This window comes from Embiotoca jacksoni, unplaced genomic scaffold (assembly GCF_022577435.1).
Source record: "Embiotoca jacksoni isolate LCO1_2020_lvr unplaced genomic scaffold, fEmbJac1.0.p SCAF_2, whole genome shotgun sequence".
In the NCBI taxonomy this organism is placed as follows: Eukaryota; Metazoa; Chordata; class Actinopteri; family Embiotocidae; genus Embiotoca; species Embiotoca jacksoni.
Genome location: NW_027185340.1, coordinates 20,909,725 through 20,930,662, shown reverse-complemented (window position 1 = coordinate 20,930,662; position 20,938 = coordinate 20,909,725). Strand labels below are relative to the sequence as shown.

Below are 20,938 nucleotides of genomic sequence, written 5' to 3'. Positions count from 1 at the left end.
TTGTCTCTGTCAGAGGAAGCCAGACGATGTACTGCTATGTACCAAAGCAAATTTTCCAAGTACCACTTGTAAATTCACAGATTTAGTCTCACAGTAGCCTCAGAAGGGCTAAATAAGAACAACATAAAGCTCCTCAGAAGTCTAATCCAACTGCATCAAGCTACCATCAGCATTATACGATGTCAGACATGATGTGACTTCACCCTACCACAGGAACACTTTCTAGAGTATTTAAATGATTAACAACAACAAAAAATGTTTACGTTATTGTAATGTGACGTGTCCCTGTAATAATTTGGTGTTTGTAATAAAATATAATTTAAATCAAATTATTAATAAAACAATTAAATTACAATTATTTTGGTCTGCAGTTGGTGACCGTGACAAACAAACATGGGTATGCTCCAGCAAAGGCCGTGAACAAGAAGACTGTCAGCCAGCACACAAAACAAATGCATATTTTCACAGATTTAAATATTCACTTTTGTAAATGTTTTATGGGAAATCCACTGAATATATTTATTAGACCTTGAGGAAACCAATAAATCAATTTGGAGAGAAAAACTTACAGCAAAAGTAATGTTCCTTTGTTTAGAGATGAGAAAGACTCTACAGAACACTTAATATTAATGTGCACTTGGACTTCCTGGAAAAAGCTATTCATCTTCAGTGGGGACTTCATGTTGCACTAACAAAAAGCCTCTCCCTCACCTCTGAATCACCACTGACATCCAATATTACTTCATCCTTTTCAACAGGTCAGGTGTTGCATTTACTGTCTGGTGCTGCATTTACTATCTAGTGCGTCCACAGTTGGAAAAACAATTCACCAATCAGAGGTTTTTGAGCATGGCAACCTAATTTTTTGCGCCAGTGAATCTAAACCTGACAAAAATGGCTATAAATGCTGTTTAAAAAAAAAAAGAAAAAAAAAAAGAAATGCTGTGGAAAAAATATCCCCTCTCCCAAACAGAAAATGTCCAACACGACCTTGTGTTCCCTGTTAGCTAAAACATTTGCCTATTTGAAGATCACCTGAGAATTTCCTAATCATGGCTGTAAAGTCGAAGACTGTTTGACAGGGTGACATCTATAAGCGGCTCAGTGAAACTTAATGAAACACTTTTCTGTTCACACATATATGTGTAACAGTGAAAGGCAGTTAATGAGAACTAGACCCTAGAGCAATCTCTGGTCTGTAAGTGGCCACCGCGAGAAACCCTAGCATCCTTTAATTCACAGCAGCAAGAGAAGCTGTTTAAGGAGCCTTTTTTATATATATATATATATATATATATACTTATATTGCTACTTACAGTCACATGAAGTCACAGAGTCAACAAGAACATCTGCTGCTACTCATTAACTTTAATGTTCTGGACAATATTTTATACAGCAATAAATTACACTGGTTGTTTTGTACACAACTAGTTCTTGTCTTTGACATCAGGATCTGAAGCTTAACTGCAGTTCATTTTACAGCAGAATTAACTCTAATATTAACTACTCATGCACTATTATTAGTTTATGGCTTTGATCCACTCTGCCTGGCCTGGGTGACCACCCACAGATGGAGCCCCCAATAATTCAGTGGCTCTGATGTTTGAAGTCATGTTTTAGTAATGTAAGGTAAGATAATGTGTATTGTATCTGATTGCACTCACGTGCACAATTCATTTGATATTAGACCTTAAACATTGGTATGTTTGTTGTCTGTTTGATTGACAGGTCTGTGGTGCAGTCAGGTTTTCACTATATATTCTGGCTCCAAACCACTCCACACTAGCAAGATGGCCCAGGCAGAAAAGTCAAGCTCCAGGCTCCATAACCGCAGTACACAAACCAATGGGTGACGTCACTGTTGGATGCCACTTGATCAAAATATGTTCTGCTTGCTGGTCATTGAAAAGGATCCTTCAAAGTTGCAACCAACAGAAATGGTAGCCAAAGTAACATATATTGATTTATATAACAAACAAAAAGGTAAATGCAAAAATGGGTATGGAAATAATACATAAGTACACAGTAGACAGATAGAACTGCTGTAGTAGGGACTTGCTAAGTACAACCAGTGATGCTGTTTTTCTCATTAGGACCGTCATCACTTTATATTCTACATCAAACACTTGTTTTTGTGAAAGTACCGAGGAATGGAGCATGTCCATTTTTCAAAATGAGAAAGTCAATGAGAAGCTCTTCAGCTGCTACTCTGGGACTCAGTAATTCCTATTTCCTCTGTTTTTGTACAGGCCAATCATACAAGATGTCCTGTGATTACCAGATCTTCAAATATGACGCACATTGACTGGGAAGACTCAAAGGTCAACAGTGTTTAAGGCTATTGTTTTATTTTTATTTTTATATCTCTGTCACATGACAGGGAAGCTGGCTCAATCAATCTGCTCAACGGCTCTTTTTTACTTTGATTTGAGTGTACTGTTACGCACAGTCAGGCAAAATAAGATATAACCAGTGGCATTAATAGACAAATAGGCAAATTTAAAACAAAAAAAACTGATAGGAATAAATATATTTTTTAATACTTTGAAAAAAAAGTTGAATTAAATTTTCATTAAGTTTTAGAATGTCCTTTTTCGAAGGCATTAACAAATGATGTCATCCTGTCATCAACATGATCAGAAAACACACTGCCAAGGGCCGCATTGCAACACACTGCCGGGATAGGTGGCGTCATGATAAGATGCTTCTATCTCTTGCTGACACACCAGAGCGGGAGAGTTGCAAGAAAAAGCCAGGCGGCGTGGACTTGAGGAAGGCGATCAACTTCATCAAGGAAGGAGCCATGGGCCTTTTTCAAACCAAAAGACCAAAGTCCAATTCTCTGCAAACTGCCAGGTCCTGGGAGATAAGGGCCATTGTGAAAAGGAGGCAGCAGTTCAAAAGGGGGTGCACACTACCCTCCATCCAGACATTGTATTGTGGTCAACCAAAGACCAAAAAATAATCCTAGGTGAGCTGTGGGAGTAAAGATGAGAAGAGGTACATGGAAGAAGGAGCTTGAAGTAAGAGCCTTTAGTCCAGGAGTGCGAGGACAAGGGATGGCCAGCACCGTTGTTCCCTATGGAGATTGACAGCAGAGGTTTCCCAGCCAGATAAGCATGGGGATTTTTGTCAGCCCTTCATGGGCCTGGATAAAAAGAACAGAAAACAAGCAGCTCAAAGGCTGGGGAGGAGGCAGAACAAATCTCTTGCTGGATATGGAGATGGCGAGACCAAGAAAGCTGGAAGTCAGGGGCAGATGTGTTGTGATTTGACCACCACTGCCGGCCCACCAACTGGAGAGTGTGGTGGTTAAGGGTCAAAACAGTTAACCACAACAGTGAAAGTTGGGTTCCACCTGAAGACATCTGCTCCTGGCTGAGGGTTACCTCATCAGGCAGCGAGAGAAGTCACCCCAACAGGTGTATGTCTCAGGTTATGTGTCTTTGTAGAGGGCAAGAACAACAGTGTGTTTTAGTGGTTGGGTTGATGCTTCGCTTTCTTGATAGTCACCAACATCTTAGAGGTTACAGCTGCCTGATGCTGGTTTATGAGAGAGTGCGAAATTTCACCTTGATTTTAATATACCAAAAAAACAAAACATTGAGTTAAAAAAAACAATCAGCTCCAGAGTTAGATAATGACTCTCTACTGAATTATATGTATATGTCACCACAAGTGACCATTACTAATGCTCCAAGCAATATAAATGATATGACATGGTGTGATTATTGGATAAAACTGTTATGGTAACACAGAGGCTACTTATATCACTAAATAGGGTAAATAAACACACGTGGTATTTTAGCAAAGGAAGCTACTGATTAGTTGTGTTTCAATTTACTGGGAGTCCGATTCAAAGCAATGGATTCTGGGTTTCACCTTTGCCAAACTCCCTCTGAACAAACAATGCAATGATTCATTGATTGTATTGATTGGCGGCTCAAGTAGCAGTCAATCTTTCATGTTTTTCCAAGTACAACTTGTACATTAAAAGCATGAACTTACCTCTACATGTACCTGTTTCCTTCTCCCAGTGTGTTTAAGGGGATTAAGCACCTTCTTATAGTTCCGCAGGGTATAACAACAGGAAGTGGATAGGGGGAAGTTTAGTTCTTCCGTGCTGGGGTATTTATTTATGTAAGATATTTATTGATATTTATTAGATTTTAAGTGTGTGTAAATTGTTGTTAATATTGTATGTATGTTTGGTTATTGGTTATGTGTAAATATGTATTGTACATTGTATATATTAGTTTAGTTCAGTGTGTGTAAATTACCTGAAGATGGTAGGTGCCAGCTGATTAGAGCAGACTCTGGTATATAAGGGACTCAGTGTGTGTGTTTGGTAAGTTGGTAGGTGATGGAAAACCTGTGTGCTTATGGTGCAAGAACTTAAAAAAAAAGAAACTGATGATAAAAAAGATTTGTCTCTTCCTCTTGTTTGCATTGTGGCTCCGGAAAGTCTCTCGTCAAGCAGGCTCCGAAAAGTCTCTTTTGTTTTCGCTCTTATTTGCAAGTGATTCCTTTTGTTTTACTTTCCACATCTAATTGACGACTCCCCGGTGTCCTTATCTTGTGACCTACAACCAATTCTGTATTACCATACGAAAGCAGATACAAAGGGAATAGGGGTGACTGTCAACTGTTTGTCACACTGTATAAAAGCTGCTTTATGGAGGAGATCTGGGGGCACTGCTGGGGGGACCACTGCTGGACACCTCTCTTTGAGGGTGCATGTATTTGCTCCTTCTTGCAAGAATAAATGTCCGATATGTTTGATTTTGAACCAAGCCTCTGAGTAATTTTTCTAACAGAAACAAAAAAATTTCAGCTGAACTCCTGCCCTGCTCATTTGCCTCCTTGAACAGAGGCATGCTAGCATTACATTGGATTCATTTTTATTACACTAATTTATTAGTGAATGTTTTCTCATTAAAATGGGAAAATAACATTTTATTTAAAGCGTTTCTCTTTTTTATACTTTTGATAAAATAAAATAAAAAAAACGACAGAAAGTCTGTGGTCGCACCATATATCTATGGTAGGCGATAGTTTTAGAGTCATAATGGTCCCTCATTATCAGATTTTAAAAAAGGGGTGCTGACGAAAAAAGGTTTGTGAAAGGCAAAAGGTCAGAGGGCAGAGATACTGCCTAAAATATGACTCAAGGTTATTTTTGTAACCAAGGGAGCCACTTGTCTATTTTAATATACTGTTCATGTACTAAAAGAAAATTAAACATGTAAATACATTTTTCACTTTCATACCCACAATCATCTTCCAACAAATACATTGAAAAGCAGAGCAGTACGCAGTCTGATGTCGAGCGAAAATGTGGAGTGACCTTCACTTTCTCGAGACAGATTTTGGCGTAGAATCAGGCCGAAATGTGAGCGCCGAGCCGCCTGCAGTCTACCAGATCAGAGCAGTTAATCCCTGAACAGAACAACATACAGTGTCCACATCAGGGACACCTGACAACAGTGATCAGTTGAATAAAACAAGCAATCAGTCTGCCGCATTCACATGCAGCAGCAGAGGAAGCCTTTCTTTTGTTTTTTTTTTTACCCCACAGTAGGAGGGATATCGCTTTACTTAACATTTTAACATAAGGACAATGCACATAAATTAATTGCATTTTAATAAAAATGTGGCCATTTAAATCTTTAGGTTAAAGTTGGAAGCAAAGCTCAAGTGGCAAAGAAGAACATTGAAACACATATAGCAGCGAGATCAATATTGAAACACTAACTGGGAATGGTGAACCTTCATCCCTGAAGAGTTGTGGCCAGATGGTTGTGGGGGCTTGAACTTAAAAAAAACTGCTGGTGGATAGTAGCAGTGAAATACGTTGTCAATATGAGGACCATGTTTTCTGGATTTTCCTAAAGCAGATAATTATGGGCAGACTTTGTCAGATTAAGCTCGAAAACATTGCAAGGCCCCAGGTTTGCTGTGCGGTAAATTGATATAGCACAAATATTTTAAGAATATGAATAATCTAGCAGAAGCCACTTTAAGGCATTGTCAGTTTATATTATACTTCTGTTGCTTTTAAAAGCTTTTTATCCACTGTGTCAAATCGTCATCTGAAATGAAACTAAAGCTGTTAATAAATGTAATGAAGTAGGAAGTACAATATTTCCTTAGTGGATGGAAGTAAAAAGCAGCATCAAATGAAATGACTCAAGTGTGATACAAAGTAGACCTACCTCAAAATTGTACTAAAAAAGTACAGTTGTACTTGAGTAAATGTAGCCTACTCATACTTTCTACCACTGTCCATTTCCCTGAAGCTGAAGGACACGCGTCATCATTTCCACACCAACATACTGACGTCAGTACGTAGTTAAATCAGTTGTCTGTGTAAAAACAACAACAACACACTATTCCCAGTACTCATAATCAAAGTGCACGAGTATTTTATTGTCTGTGTATGTGTGTGAGTGTTTGTGTGGAGAGAGAGAGAGAGAGAGAGAGAGCAAGGTTTGTTGGATTTGCGCAAACCGGTGCGCTGAGACCTGATCGGTGTGTGATTGGTCACCTGAGAAGATGCATGTCAGCACAACAAAGTTGGCTGCTTTTAAAGTGCTGCGGGCAGAGGGCACAACATTCACACCACACAACTGTTTGGGAGCCGAGATCAGCTAACCGAGCCGAACCGAGCCGAGCGGACCGGTCCTCTCTAAACAGCGCGCAAATACAGAGGAAGAGGAGCGAAGGGAGCAGTGGAGACATGACTCTGCCGACTGTGCGACAACTTTATCTTTTATGTTTATTCGGCTTCTTTGGATGTTGGAGCACAACAGGTAGGTGAAACAAGGACTAACTCAGTTAATGCAGGCTTATACCTACTTTCAGTAATAAAACAAGCAATACAATTTGGATTTACGAGTTTATGTGCTCTTACCTGTAAATTAAGTCACCAAAAATAGGGGGGGGGGGGGCTTAAAAAAAAATGGGTTGACGTATTTTGTCTTCAAGGATACAGTAACCTGCTTTGTGTTTGATTTGTTTACATTTGTTTTAAATTCATCAGATGGACATTTTAAACTCTTATATCCTGGAAATCAAGTAATCAACAGCCGATTAACATGAACAGCTGTAAATATATTACTGCTGTGGAAGGTTTACTACTAGATTATGTGATTATTCATAGCGTTTTAAATTCTATCTCTGGAAGAAAGGTGCAATTCAAACATTGTCCTACATAAATTGACAAATGGCAATGTGAGAAACATCTATTATTCCTTAATACCACCTAATACCACCATGTCTGCAGTTACAGCTCATTAATACAAAGTCACGGGTTTCCTACTTTAAAGCAGACATTAAGCAATTTCAGTGCATTATTTAAAGTGCCTCTGTAGTCTGGATGCTCTGCAGTTAAGTGGTCCAATCGAACTTCTTTGACATCATATCAGAGTAAAAGAAGTAGGATACTCAGATTCTCTACAGTCCTTTATAATTTACAAACTCTTTTTTGCTTTACAAATCAATATAAAATCGACTTTATTACAAACATTAATTATAGTTTATTAATACTAACAAAAGTCAGTAAATTCATGAAGTAGATACTTCTTTTTGAAATGAAGTAGACAGGCTACTGTAAGGTGCTTAACAGTGATAATTACAGTAACTTAAAATGCATATCTCTGACCTCTTCCTGTGGAAAGTTTGAGCTGCATTAGACCTCCACAAAACCCACAGCAGCAATGGTGTTAGGATACTAAACACATCCTGAGTACACAGCGACATCACTGCAACAAGATGAGAGCTTCAACCAGAGAGTCCGACAAATGTTAAGTTACTCTGAGGGAATTCCTGAAAAACACAATATTTGGATTTGAGAGCATTATTTAAAAGGTTTAAAGATGCTGTACTGACACTCTTTGCCTCCGAATCTTTATTAATATGTAATTTGTTATGTCCATCTGTTCAGCAGTGGCAGCTACGTTCCTAACTGCTCATACAAACAGAATAAACTATAGCATCAAAGATACACTGGCAGGCTCTGAAGAGGCTGTTAGAGTAGGTTTTGATTGAAATGTTCTGTTGAAGTGATAGTGTAATTGAATATTTTCGTCAGAATAATTGAAATGCTGCCCTACAGACTGAATATATTAACATATCCTCACATGTGCTCCTTATCCAGATGCCAGTCCTTTGGATGAGTGGGAAGACGGCATAGCGTTACGAAAGGTAGTAAATCCTCCCGTCTGCATTCACATTCATCCACATTTTAAACATCTCCTCATCACTGACATCTAAGTCTGATTTCTACATGTGATCTTTAAGCCTGTTAATGAGAAGTTATATTCAGGCTATGAGTAAAAAATAATGTTGTAACGTTGTAAAGAGAAGGGCAGTAAAACAAAATCAATCAATCACTTGAATTGATCAACAGCTCTACCACAGCTTTAACTTCTGGCCATACAGTCTTTCGTGATCATCATCACTAATGGCCAGTTTGAAAAACAATATGCAAGACTGTAAGCAACAAATATTCAGTCGAAGGAGCAGCTCCAAGGAAATAATCTGGCGCTGACTCTGACGTTAATGAAAGATTTTCCTGTGACTCGACTTCCAGTCCGGATGTCCTGAGCACGGATATGATTATTGATTATTGATTATTATGATAAATAATCGTTCTTTTTTTTTCTCTTGGAAAAATCACCGGTCAGTGTTGAGACTCAGATGCTGTGTTGCATTAATTCCCAATAAATAATTCATAAATTGTTTGTCTGCAGGTGCGAGGCATCCAAAGCGATGGCCTGGGTGATGTGTTGTGGAGAGGCCAGAATGAGGTAGGCACCACTAACACTCTAAAGTCACTTAAAGGCACATTATACATAGTTTCTACCAGATGTAACCTATCTCAGTCTTGGTATAATTACTGTAATTTGAGACTATGGTGCATATGAGAAGACTGAGATGTTACCTGTAACCCTCAGCAGTGATTCTGATAACATTAAAGTTTAAAACAATGAGGTACTACATTTCCCAACAGCCTTGATGCTGACTCTTTGTTTACGGGCAATTAATGTGAGCATCATGTGCCGATCATCTAATGATACACAGAGCATCTTTGAGGCTGGTGGGCGGGGTCTTTACGAAGTTTAGCGTGGCGCAGCGTAGTCTGCGTTGTTACATTGGTGGACAATGCAAAACGGGTACTTTCACAATAAGAGCTCTAAAAGTGGGAGATGCAGATGAGACTGGGTTTTCGAAGGTCATTATAAAAGGGTGAAAAGGGTGCAGATTGGAGGTGGTTGGATGTTCAAACACGAGACTTTAACCCTGGGGACACGTGTTCCAGACTGTGTGAAAGCAAAAAAAAATCAATGAAGATTTATTTTATGTAACATAAGTAAGTTAAGGTTACATAATGTACTTAACTTAGATACGTACCATATGTCAGTAACATCAACCTAAACCATGATCTTTTACTGACATGATTTTAGGCACCTTGTATCTCTGAAACACTAGCAGGCCTTGCTGTCAGACACATTATGTGGAAGCGGGACGGTAGAAAAGAATGAGCCAAGAAAACAAAGGCATCTCATAATTTGTGAGCTTTTATTGTGAAAGTACTTCCACTGTGAAATAACGTAGCTGTTACATATTTTAAAGTGAGTCTAGGTGTTTGCTTATTACTATAAAATAAGGGGTTTGTTAAGAAACATGTTTCAGGATTCTGGTAATCAAAACTTTATGTAGGATTTGGATCTGCTACGTTAAAGGCCAGCGACTCGGCTTCGTAACTCTAATATCAAGGTCTCTTCATATGATCATGGAAATGTTACACTACAGCTTGTTTTTTTTAACTGACTTGTAATTTTGACAAGCAAAATAAAATAAGAAGCATCCAGACATCAAAACAAATATTTACCTTCAACTTTTAGCTTAAATTTTAAAATAGATCTTAAAATATCCAACAAGTTCAATAAGTATTTAACTGTTCTCAGTGTAACTATAGAAGCAATGAGAAAAAGGGGGGAAAAAAAAAAATCTTCGCAATATAACGGAACACTTCTGTAACCTGCATGTCAGAAAGGACAGAGTTGAAATCAGTAAGCGGCTTCCTAGGTATTGTGGGAGTTGTTGTTATCGTGTTCGCCTATTATTAAAAGTAATGGTAATGCATGTGGAAGTAGGAGAGTGGGAGCAAGTATAAGTGGATAATGGTGTTTTTCAGGAATGTTTAAACTGTGATTTTTACATACCACAGGATCAAGCCCAGAATGTTTTCAAAAGAGTAAGTTTTCCTCTCCAATTTATTTAAATTTATTTTTCTGGTTTTGATATTTGTTCCGTTGCAGCTCTTTGACTTTGGTATTTCTCCTTTTTTTCAGTTCCTGTTTCATTACTCCAAAGCACGAAACTCTGTTGGAGCTGTACAGCATGAGGTGAGCGGGGAAATAAACAAACCACTGATAGTGTCTTCTTTTCCATTAATGTGCGTCTTAAAATGTCATTTTCAGAAATATCTGTGTAAATATGAAGGTCCCCTATTGTAGTCTATACATTTCCATTCTTTCTTACACATAAAGCAGGTCCAGGTGTGTGAAAAGTGCTGTTTGGCTTCTGTACGTTCGTGGTGTCACAAAGCACGCTCAAAAGTTGGATGTCCACCCTCAGCACAGTTGATACTAGATTGGATCAGCCGGAGTGATGCACGCTCTAAACTCTACGTTGCTGTGATTGGATGTTTCACTGTCAATCAACTGCTCCCTAACCCCCATCCCTAATCCTAACCTTAACCTTCCCACAACATAATAACCAATCACAGGCAAAGCAGCCCTCCCATTGATCCAATCGAGCCCATCCCAATGTCAAACCTTTTCTGCGGAAGAAAACACGGAGCCTTCATTTCAAATCGGTGCAAGCAAGCGATAACCTGTGATTGATCTGGGTTAGGGGGCGGGGTCACTCAGAAGAGTCAGCCAATCAGAAGAGATGCTCATTGACATCAATGTCATCAAAGTCACAGAGGTAAACTCCAGCCCCCCCCCCCCCCCCCCCCCCCCCCGTGACCCTGTACATTGTAAAGCGGGTGTAGATGGATATAGGAAGTCTGCAAATACAAACTCAGGAAAAGTGTAAAATATGGGACCTTTAATGACTCCATGTGGTTCCACACTAACTTTTCTCTTTCTTCTCTAGTCTCACTCAGTTCACCCTCTGCTACGACTTTCAACCAAACTTCCCCAGAGGAGGAAGAAGAAGGTGATACTTCTGGTGAGAAAACTTAACACACACAAACTCTTTAACTGTTGGCTTCTTAGAAGATAGTGATGCACAGGGGAAGTGTTTATAGAAGATGAAACGGGACTCTGCATATGAAAATACAGAAGAAGGAAGATGGTACTATCCATAAGAAACAGACGTGCCAAAAGCAAAGCAAACACTGTAAAAACATCACAGGCACCTGAAGAGAACTCTTATTTTTACAGCTGAAATATCTTGATTTAAGAAGTTTCACAACCGAAGCTCCAAACATTTAAAAAAAAAAAAAAAAAAAAAGAGGCAATTCTGACAGATTGGATATGTCTCTAAGTTTTGAGCTCAGCTGGGAATACTTTTCTTCTCTCATGGTTTGTTTCATCTAAATATCTGTTAGGAAGCCTAAAGAGGTAAACTGATCCAGTATTTAAAATAGCTCAAAATTTGGGGGAAATACTTGATTTATTTTCTAAAGAGTTCAGTAGATGAGAACATCAATACGACACAATCGATACCACAGCCCGACTGTCACCTGAAGACTTAACCTTTTCAGGAGGCCTCATTGTCAGGGAGTGAAGAAGCAGTGAATGAGGCAGCATTAATCACATTACTGTTCAGGATCCGTTTAATGCTGACACTGACTTTTCTCTTTCTCTTGCTAATCAAACAGAAGATTCGAGGTCTGCCGGAGGGGCTGTTGTAAAAGAAACATCTAAACAAAACAAACAGGAAATTACAGCGTGCAGAAGAAGAGCAGCTGGGAGCTCCGCCTCCGGACGCTCAAAACGACGCTCTGACACGACCCCCCTGATAGAAACATTACTTTTTGTTCAAAGAAAATTAATTATTGTACAGATAAAAACCATCCTGCTCCTTCCAGATGTGAACTGGGCTACCTGAATGAGAGCTGTTTCCGAAGTGCAAATTTGGCATGTTGTCCTGCTACACAAGAAACAGGTGTTGTAGGGGAAAAAAAACTGGCATTGATTTCTGTGGCAAAGAGGTGAACTCACGTTTAATTTAACAGAGGTGAACGTACGTGTACATTTTGTGACATAATTCTCATGAAACGCAATAAAAAAAAAAGTTAAAAGTCGCCTCTGATGCTTTTGTAAAGATGGATTACAGATGACTGATTGTTTCTGAAATGTACAGGTGGTTTGATTCCCTCCAGCCTGTCCAGGTGCCCTTGAGCAGGACTGAGCTCTGCACATGAGCGCCACCTACATGGTTAAAATACGACATGAACCTGCTGATGAAGGAGATGCTGTCCTCTCTCTGTCCCTGCTCGGGAGTTTTAAGGTCTTCTGAGTGTTTTCCATGTAGCAACCAGATGCTCTGTCTGGTTTGGAGTGACGTTTTTTTTTTTTTTTTTTTTTTAATAGTCCTCGTCCTCAGAGTCACCATCCTTTTGTGTAGGAAGCGAACTTCTGATGGATGACATGAGTTTGTCTTCGATTTGTTTCTTGGGGTTTTCCTCCAGGTCTGTCTTCACCGCCCCGGTCTCTGATAGCCTCCATTCCAGCTCTGGGTGGGACACACGAGACAGATTATACAATATGGTGAAAATAAACAGAACGCAAATGTTATACTGTCAGTGGTGTAAAATATCAGGAGCGCAATACAGTCCAAAAAACATGACAAACTAAAGCTCCCAAAAACGGTCCTGAATTTGAATCCACAGCTCTTTAAAACCTGATGAAAGGTCTCTGCAGAGTTTAAATAAAACTCAACTAAAATCTACATTAGTGACTTAATTTCACTTACAATAAATACTGGGGGGAAGGGTGCTGATGCTGCACTTGTTTTCTTAAGATTTCTGTTCCATTTAAAACCAATTTCAGTTAAAGTAAAGCTTCCTGAAGTTAAAAAAACAAACAAATGGTTATCATCACAGAGGCTTTTAAGGTAATAACAACTGTATTTAGGAAAAGATGCAAAACTACTCAAATTCAGCAGAAACAACTCAAGTCTACTCAAAAAAGCTCCCATAATAATCTTATTTACCTTTTCATCACCACAACATCAGTCGAGTCAGAGTTTGTTAGATGATCTGAAAACTAGTTCAGATCATCAGTAGGTGGCGCTGTGCACCTTTAAAGTAGGCTTGCGATCCACCAATAACTCAAAAAGATGAGGACATTGTTGAAGTATGTTCTCTTTACAAGAAGCAATATGGTGTTCTGTGGCTTGTGACAGGTTCCTTCTGTCATGCATCCCTTTACACTGGTAAATTGTTTGAGCATATTTCCGGGATAAGGAGCATCTTTGTTTCAGACAGGACTATAAAAGGTTTTTTTGTTGATGGCTGATCAGGTACCAATGAGCCCGATGGCCAGTACACAACTGATCGCAGAAAGACATAACTTTGTGTTTCGCACAAGTAACCGGTGGAGGCTGCACAGGGAAGGACAAATATCTACTGACAAGGATCATTTGTAAAATGCTCTATCGGGGCTGATTAACTGGCCAAACTGAATTATCGGTCAACCTTTAAAAACAAGTCAACATTTTTGAATCCTATGAGAAAGCCCAAATTGTCTGACGAAAACTGCAACAATTGAAAGATTCAGATGAGACTACACGAGCGCTTTTTCACACCAAATCAAAATTAAATGCTAAAAATAAGGTGAGACCTTTACGGTTTTGAAGTAAGTTATGAAAAACTTTCGAATCACCTTCCACCTAATTTTTTCCAGTTAAAAACAGACAAACATCTATTGAGAGATGTTTGTAGCTTTGCTGGATTTCCACTGGATTAGAAGACGGCACTGTGCGAATGACGAGCCCTGAAGATTTGAACATGCACAAAGTCCCGGTTTTCTAAGTCAGCAAGTCGTGTCGTACCGTCAACTTTGAGGTTCATGCCTCCAAAGACCAGCGGACCGATGAACTGGCCCTTCATCCCCCCCTCGAAGTAGACGAAGATGGTGGGCAGGTTGCGGTCGGGGTAGTTGGGGATGCAGGTGGTGGAGATGGACTTGAGGAACTTGGTCTGAGGGAATTTCCTGGCCAACACACTCAGGTGCTGGTTGATGAGGGTGCACAGAGGGATGCTGGGAAATGAACGGAGAGAAACCATCAGACAGACTGCTAGTGCTGAACTTTGTGTTTGAAGAGCATCGGGACTTTGATCGTAACGGAAACACTGACAGACTGACAGCTACAACAAATAATCATTTTGAATATCTTTCATGGTTTTGACCGTTTAGGTCACATGTTATCAGAGCTCCACATGATCTCTCCAAGCTGCTTATTTTGTCTGACCAACAGTATAGAATAAAAAAAGAAAGAGAAAGAGTCAAGTAACAATATATCAAACAAACACTGAGATTTATGCAGCTGGAACCAGAGAACATTTATATTTATGCTCAATAAACAAATATCATTATCCATATTGTTTTTTGTTATTTAAATAATTACAAAATTAACTTTTGGCTACTACAAATAACAACATTTAAAGTGTTTGCAGGTCACCTGCTTAATATGTATGGATTCACATCTCACTATAAAGTATTAGAATTAAGATTACACTTTTACACATAAACACATGCTAATTCTAACTTTATGTCAATGAACATTTCAAATAAACAAATAAAAGACTCAAAAATATAGCCTACATATCCAACATATAAAATGAAAAAAATAAACGGCAGTGTTCTCCTGGAAAGATTAAAGAAGACGCAAGATAACCAAAAATACTCATACACGCATGTAATCTTTACTGAGATGAAATGGTCTAAAGGGTTAATACAATCTGATCAGAGAGCAGCAGCAAAAACGGACATGAAAAACCTAATGGAACTAAATTCTCCGTCCTTTGAGACTAAATATATTTCCCTCTGTGTTTCCATCTCGCTCTTGTTCCAGTAGTTACTGCGGCTGGATGAACGTACCCCTGTTTGAAGAGGTGCAGCACCACCCAGATGCCTTCTCCGGCCTTGTTGACCTCCTTGACGTAGTCCTGGCCGGAGATCTCCTCCAACTCCCCGAACACGTTCTTCATCTGAGTTGCTTTCCACTCAGCGAGACGTTTCTGTCTGGAAGGAGGCAACGCTCACACATCAGTGTCAGTCACAGATTCAAAGAGCATCTTAACATTTCCTCAGATGACAAGATCTGAAACTGATGATTCAAAACCCAAACCTCAACACCTGATTCCCATTATTTATTCATTAAACCGTGCTGGCATCAGAATGAGTGAATAAAATATTAGACATGAAATAGAAATGTTCAAAAATACTTTAGTAATGATTAAATGACAAACCTATCAGACCTCAGTGTCAAAGCAGGGCCTCTGGTGGACAAACAGGGTACTGATCAAACTGGACCAGCTTGCGACTGACTGATTTGGTGACCACCAGCTAAAGGCTGCAACTATTACCTTTGCTGTTTTACTCTACTGGTATCACTTTAGGAAGCACAACAGACCTGCTAATAATCTCCACCTACCTGTACATCTCGATGGCCGCCTCGTCCTCCTCACCGAACTCATCTTCATTCTCCTCCAGTTCCTCCAGACTCATGCTCTCATATGTTTTAACTGTTCAGAGAAACAACAACAACAACAGTTAGCAACTGATTACATCAACTGAAAATAATGCAACACTCAGTGATCAGATGAATAGGGTCAAATTAGCCTTAAATTAACTATTAAAACATTAAATATTATATTTCAAATATGTAAATATGCGGTAAAATTATTTGGGAAACATTTTAAACCGTGTTTATAAAGTAAAAACATTTGTACGTCAGATTAAGCCACAAACAAATACTGATATTTATCCCAAACGGTCTCTCTTACCGACAGACTGCTGTTGGAGGGCCAGCTCGTCCTCTTCCTCATCTTTCGGGATCTCTTTGGGAGGAAGGATGCCCTTCTTCCTCAGGATATCGTTCCACTCGGTGTCTTCATTCGGGTCCTTTGGAGAAAACCAAGTATTCACACTGCTGTTATTCTGAGGTGTTTTGTTTATTTTCATTTGCAGCTCAGGTATGTGATGTATTTCTGTTTTTGTTAGCAGAAGAGTGAAACATATCTCAAAACTTAAAGACCAAGTTACCAAGATTAGGGGGTGAATGTTTCAGTCTTTGTGCAAAAATACTTCCTCCCCGTGTTGAATTATTCTGACACATGAGCAGGAAATGAGTCACGGTCTCTGAGCGTGTGCACCAAATGTATGAAATGAGCTTGTGTTCGGTCTGGTCGTCAGATTTGTAAAACTGGACTGAAGACGGAGAAAATGTAACCGAGGCGCTGCGCCTAAAACTTTAAGGTTTAGAAGTTGCTGAACATCTCTGTGCTTTGCTTATTATAGTAACACCTGCCGATGAACAGCTCAACAATGATCACTGAAGATGAAGGACGGTAGCTCCCTGATATTCTGCAGACGGAAAGCCAATATTGAAACGTCGCCGAACCATCTGACCCATTTCACAGAAAGCGAGTATGTGAGGACTTCAGTGTGCTCCTGCACTCAGGCGGGTCCCATTTTAAAACTACGTCCTCGGGACTTTTACATATTGTGATTACACATTGGAGCATCTTCCTCACCGAGGAGGAAATGTTTGCAAATGTTCACTTGATTCTTCTTCTCTGTGTTTTCTTTTCAGTGAACTCCTCAGGAGATGAGGCCCGAGACGAGAGGCCCACATTAAATCACCTACTACCAGGCTTACAGAGTACATATCTGCTGACAGGTCAAATTGTCATCACTTATATTCCTGTCTAGTAACCAGTAGCAGCTAATTACACGGCGACGTGTCTTTCTTTGTGTCTTTTTCGAGGTTTGTGGGTTTAAACTCCGAGCGAGCAAAGAGGAAATGTCCCATTTGAGCTGTTGACCCGCCCGACGACACAGCTCGCTGTGTCCAAACTCTGCTCTCAAAAATACACAACTACGACATCAACGGATGTTTAATCGTCTCTTTAACCCACGTTTAACCACAGCTTTTTAAAAGACTGGCAAAGTTTCACTGACCTGCATTTTGAAAGATAAAACGAGTCCTCTGAAATCACACCGCTGCTCTCCTCCCAGACACGGAAACAGAAGGACCGCACGCGGACTGATTCCGGCAGAAAACAAAAAAACCTGCGACACTTTCAAATAAGCACACAAAACGGCCAGTGTTCAAATAAACCCCGTTAACTGAACAAATGTGTTAAGTCAAATATATACGGTATGTTTATATTTTCATATGGTGATAAACGTCGGTAAATATTTGTTTAAAAAGATTAGGAACAACTATTTTATCGATCGGACAATAATAAAAGCAACACCAACTTCCTTTTGAGGCTCAATATGACCATATAAGGAGAGGGACCGGAGCATTCCATTTGTGGGTGCTCGGAGCGCGACCAAACAGGTGCTGCTCACACACACACACACACACACACACACACACACACACACACACACACACACACACACACACACACACACACACACACACACACACACACACACACGATGTGAGAAGTTTAGAAGTGTAAAATATAATGGACCTGATCTTTGTATTACTTTTTAAACAAGTATCAAGAGTGTTACTGCATGTTGCAAATTTATTAAACACTGGTAAACTCCGTCATCCTTTCTTTGTGTGGAAATGTTTTGTACTTTTGGTAGACTGGAAAGCAATTTCAAACAAATCTAATGGAGAAAAAAATACAATATTTACTCTTAAAATGTAAAAGTACAAAAGGACAAAACAGCTCTAGGCTACATTACTTATATTAAAGAGACATAGATTAACATCCTATTAACAATTAATTTAAAGGAAAAGATATTTGTCTCATTAAACACACAGAACAATACAGACATTTAAACTGGAGAAAGAAAAGATTTTGTGATGTCAGAGATGTCACAAATTTTGTGTAAAATCACAAAACTCTATAAGCTTCAAAAGATTGTGACAACATGTGTTGCCTGGTGAGTTTATAAATAGGACCCATAACATTCAAGAAGTACTTGAATGTTTTCTCTCTCTCTCTTTTTTTTTTAGGTGGAGTCCAAAATAGGAAGACCTGGAAAAACCTCTAAATATTTTGCAACAACCAACTCTCACACCTCTGAGAACAGTTTTACAATGTTTCAGACTGTTTTACATTCAGAAACATTCAGAAACAGTTTAAAACAGTTTAAAACAGTTTGAAACATTCTGAAACCGTTTGAAACATTCTGAAACAGTTTAAAATAGTTTAAAACCGTTTGAAACATTCGGAAACAGTTTAAAACAGTTTAAAACAGTTTGAAACATTCTGAAACAGTTTTAAATAGTTTAAAACCGTTTGAAACATTCGGAAACAGTTTAAAATAGTTTAAAACCGTTTGAAACATTCGGAAACAGTTTAAAACAGTTTAAAACAGTTTGAAACATTCTGAAACAGTTTAAAACAGTTTAAAACAGTTTGAAACATTCTGAAACAGTTTAAAACAGTTTAAAACATTCTGAAACATTCTGAAACAGTTTAAAACAGTTTAAAACAGTCTGAAACATTCTGAAACAGTTTAAAACAGTTTAAAACAGTCTGAAACATTCTGAAACAGTTTAAAACAGTTTAAAACAGTTCGAAACATTCTGAAACAGTTTGAAACATTCTGAAACAGTTTAAAATAGTTTAAAACCGTTTGAAACATTCTGAAACAGTTTAAAACAGTTTAAAACATTCTGAAACAGTTTTAAATAGTTTAAAACATTCTGAAACAGTTTAAAACAGTTTGAAACATTCTGAAACAGTTTAGAACAGTTTGAAACATTCTGAAACAGTTTAAAACAGTTTAAAACAGTTTGAAACATTCTGAAACAGTTTAAAATAGTTTAAAACCGTTTGAAACATTTGGAAACAGTTTAAAACAGTTTGAAACATTCTGAAACAGTTTAAAACAGTTTAAAACAGTTTAAAACAGTCTGAAACATTCTGAAACAGTTTAAAACAGCTTGAAACATTCTGAAACAGTTTAAAACAGTTTGAAACAGTCTGAAACAGTTTAAAACAGTCTGAAGCATTCTGAAACAGTTTAAAACAGTTTGAAACATTCTGAAACAGTTTAAAACAGTTTGAAACATTCGGAAACAGTTTAAAACAGTTTAAAACAGTTTGAAACATTCTGAAACAGTTTAAAATAGTTTAAAACCGTTTGAAACATTCTGAAACAGTTTAAAACAGTTTAAAACAGTTTGAAACATTCTGAAACAGTTTAAAACAGCTTAAAACAGTTTAAAACAGTCTGAAACATTCTGAAACAGTTTAAAACAGTTTAAAACAGTTCGAAACATTCTGAAATAGTTTGAAACATTCTGAAACAGTTTAAAATAGTTTAAAACCGTTTGAAACATTCTGAAACAGTTTAAAATAGTTTAAAACCGTTTGAAACATTTGGAAACAGTTTAAAACAGTTTGAAACATTATGAAACAGTTTAAAACAGTTTAAAACAGTTTAAAACAGTCTGAAACATTCTGAAACAGTTTAAAACAGCTTGAAACATTCTGAAACAGTTTAAAACAGTTTAAAACAGTCTGAAACATTCTGAAACATTCTGAAACAGTTTAAAACAGTTTAAAACAGTTTGAAACATTCAGAAACAGTTTAAAACAGCTTGAAACATTCTGAAACAGTTTAAAACAGTTTAAAACAGTCTGAAACATTCTGAAACAGTTTTAAATAGTTTAAAACATTCTGAAACAGTTTAAAACAGTTTGAAACATTCTGAAACAGTTTAGAACAGTTTGAAACATTCTGAAACAGTTTAAAACAGTTTAAAACAGTTTGAAACAGTCTGAAACAGTTTAAAACAGTCTGAAACATTCTGAAACAGTTTTAAATAGTTTAAAACATTCTGAAACAGTTTAAAACAGTCTGAAACATTCTGAAACAGTTTAGAACAGTTTGAAACATTCTGAAACAGTTTAAAACAGTTTAAAACAGTTTGAAACATTCTGAAACAGTTTAAAATAGTTTAAAACAGTTTGAAACATTCTGAAACAGTTTAAAATAGTTTAAAACCGTTTGAAACATTCGGAAACAGTTTAAAACAGTTTAAAACAGTTTGAAACATTCTGAAACAGTTTAAAACAGTTTAAAACATTCTGAAACATTCTGAAACAGTTTAAAACAGTTTAAAACAGTCTGAAACATTCTGAAACAGTTTAAAACAGTTTAAAAGAGTTCGAAACATTCTGAAACATTTTGAAACATTCTGAAACAGTTTAAAATAGTTTAAAACCGTTTGAAACATTCTGAAACAGTTTAAAACAGTTTGAAACAGTCTGAAACAGTTTAAAACAGTCTGAAACATTCTGAAACAGTTTAGAACAGTTTGAAACATTCTGAAACAGTTTAAAATAGTTTAAAACAGTTTGAAACATTCTGAAACAGTTTAAAATAGTTTAAAACCGTTTGAAACATTTGGAAACAGTTTAAAACAGTTTAAAACAGTTTGAAACATTCAGAAACAGTTTGAAACAGTTTTAAACAGTCTGAAACAGTTTAAAACAGTTTAAAACAGTCTGAAACATTCTGAAACAGTTTAAAATAGTTTAAAACCGTTTGAAACATTCTGAAACAGTTTAAAATAGTTTAAAACCGTTTGAAACATTCTGAAACAGTTTAAAACAGTTTAAAACAGTTTGAAGCATTCTGAAACAGTTTAAAACATTCTGAAACAGTTTAAAATAGTTTGAAACATTCTGAAACAGTTTAAAACAGTT

At 37.7% G+C, this 20,938-nt stretch overlaps 2 protein-coding genes across 2 annotated transcripts; one reads left to right on the top strand and one right to left on the bottom strand.

The window, feature by feature from the left end:
• The first annotated feature begins 6,609 nt into the window (after positions 1-6,609).
• nms (neuromedin S) lies at positions 6,610-12,622 on the top strand. The gene is made up of 7 exons (XM_069155001.1): positions 6,610-6,812; positions 8,159-8,205; positions 8,754-8,810; positions 10,235-10,261; positions 10,359-10,412; positions 11,170-11,244; positions 11,900-12,622. Exons 1-7 carry the CDS (start codon positions 6,740-6,742, stop codon positions 11,930-11,932), a joined length of 366 nt encoding a protein of 121 aa, XP_069011102.1. The 5' UTR covers positions 6,610-6,739; the 3' UTR covers positions 11,933-12,622.
• On the bottom strand, positions 12,217-17,292 carry pdcl3 (phosducin-like 3). Its single transcript, XM_069155000.1, has 6 exons — positions 17,211-17,292; positions 16,034-16,151; positions 15,682-15,772; positions 15,126-15,269; positions 14,077-14,285; positions 12,217-12,756 (listed from the first exon to the last, which is right to left on the bottom strand). Exons 1-6 carry the CDS (start codon positions 17,214-17,216, stop codon positions 12,608-12,610), a joined length of 717 nt encoding a protein of 238 aa, XP_069011101.1. The 5' UTR covers positions 17,217-17,292; the 3' UTR covers positions 12,217-12,607.
• Between the last annotated feature and the right edge of the window lie 3,646 nt (positions 17,293-20,938).

Excerpts from the sequence above, each read along its gene's own strand:
- nms (XM_069155001.1), top strand. The coding sequence starts at position 6,740 with ATGACTCTGCCGACTGTGCGACAACTTTATCTTTTATGTTTATTCGGC. Across the intron at positions 6,813-8,158 it reads TGGATGTTGGAGCACAACAG|ATGCCAGTCCTTTGGATGAG; the intron begins GTAGGTGAAACA and ends CTCCTTATCCAG. Across the intron at positions 8,811-10,234 it reads TGTGGAGAGGCCAGAATGAG|GATCAAGCCCAGAATGTTTT; the intron begins GTAGGCACCACT and ends TACATACCACAG.
- pdcl3 (XM_069155000.1), bottom strand. Across the intron at positions 14,286-15,125 it reads CTGCACCTCTTCAAACAGGG|CATCCCTCTGTGCACCCTCA; the intron begins GTACGTTCATCC and ends TTCATTTCCCAG. Across the intron at positions 12,757-14,076 it reads CATGAACCTCAAAGTTGACG|AGCTGGAATGGAGGCTATCA; the intron begins GTACGACACGAC and ends TGTCCCACCCAG.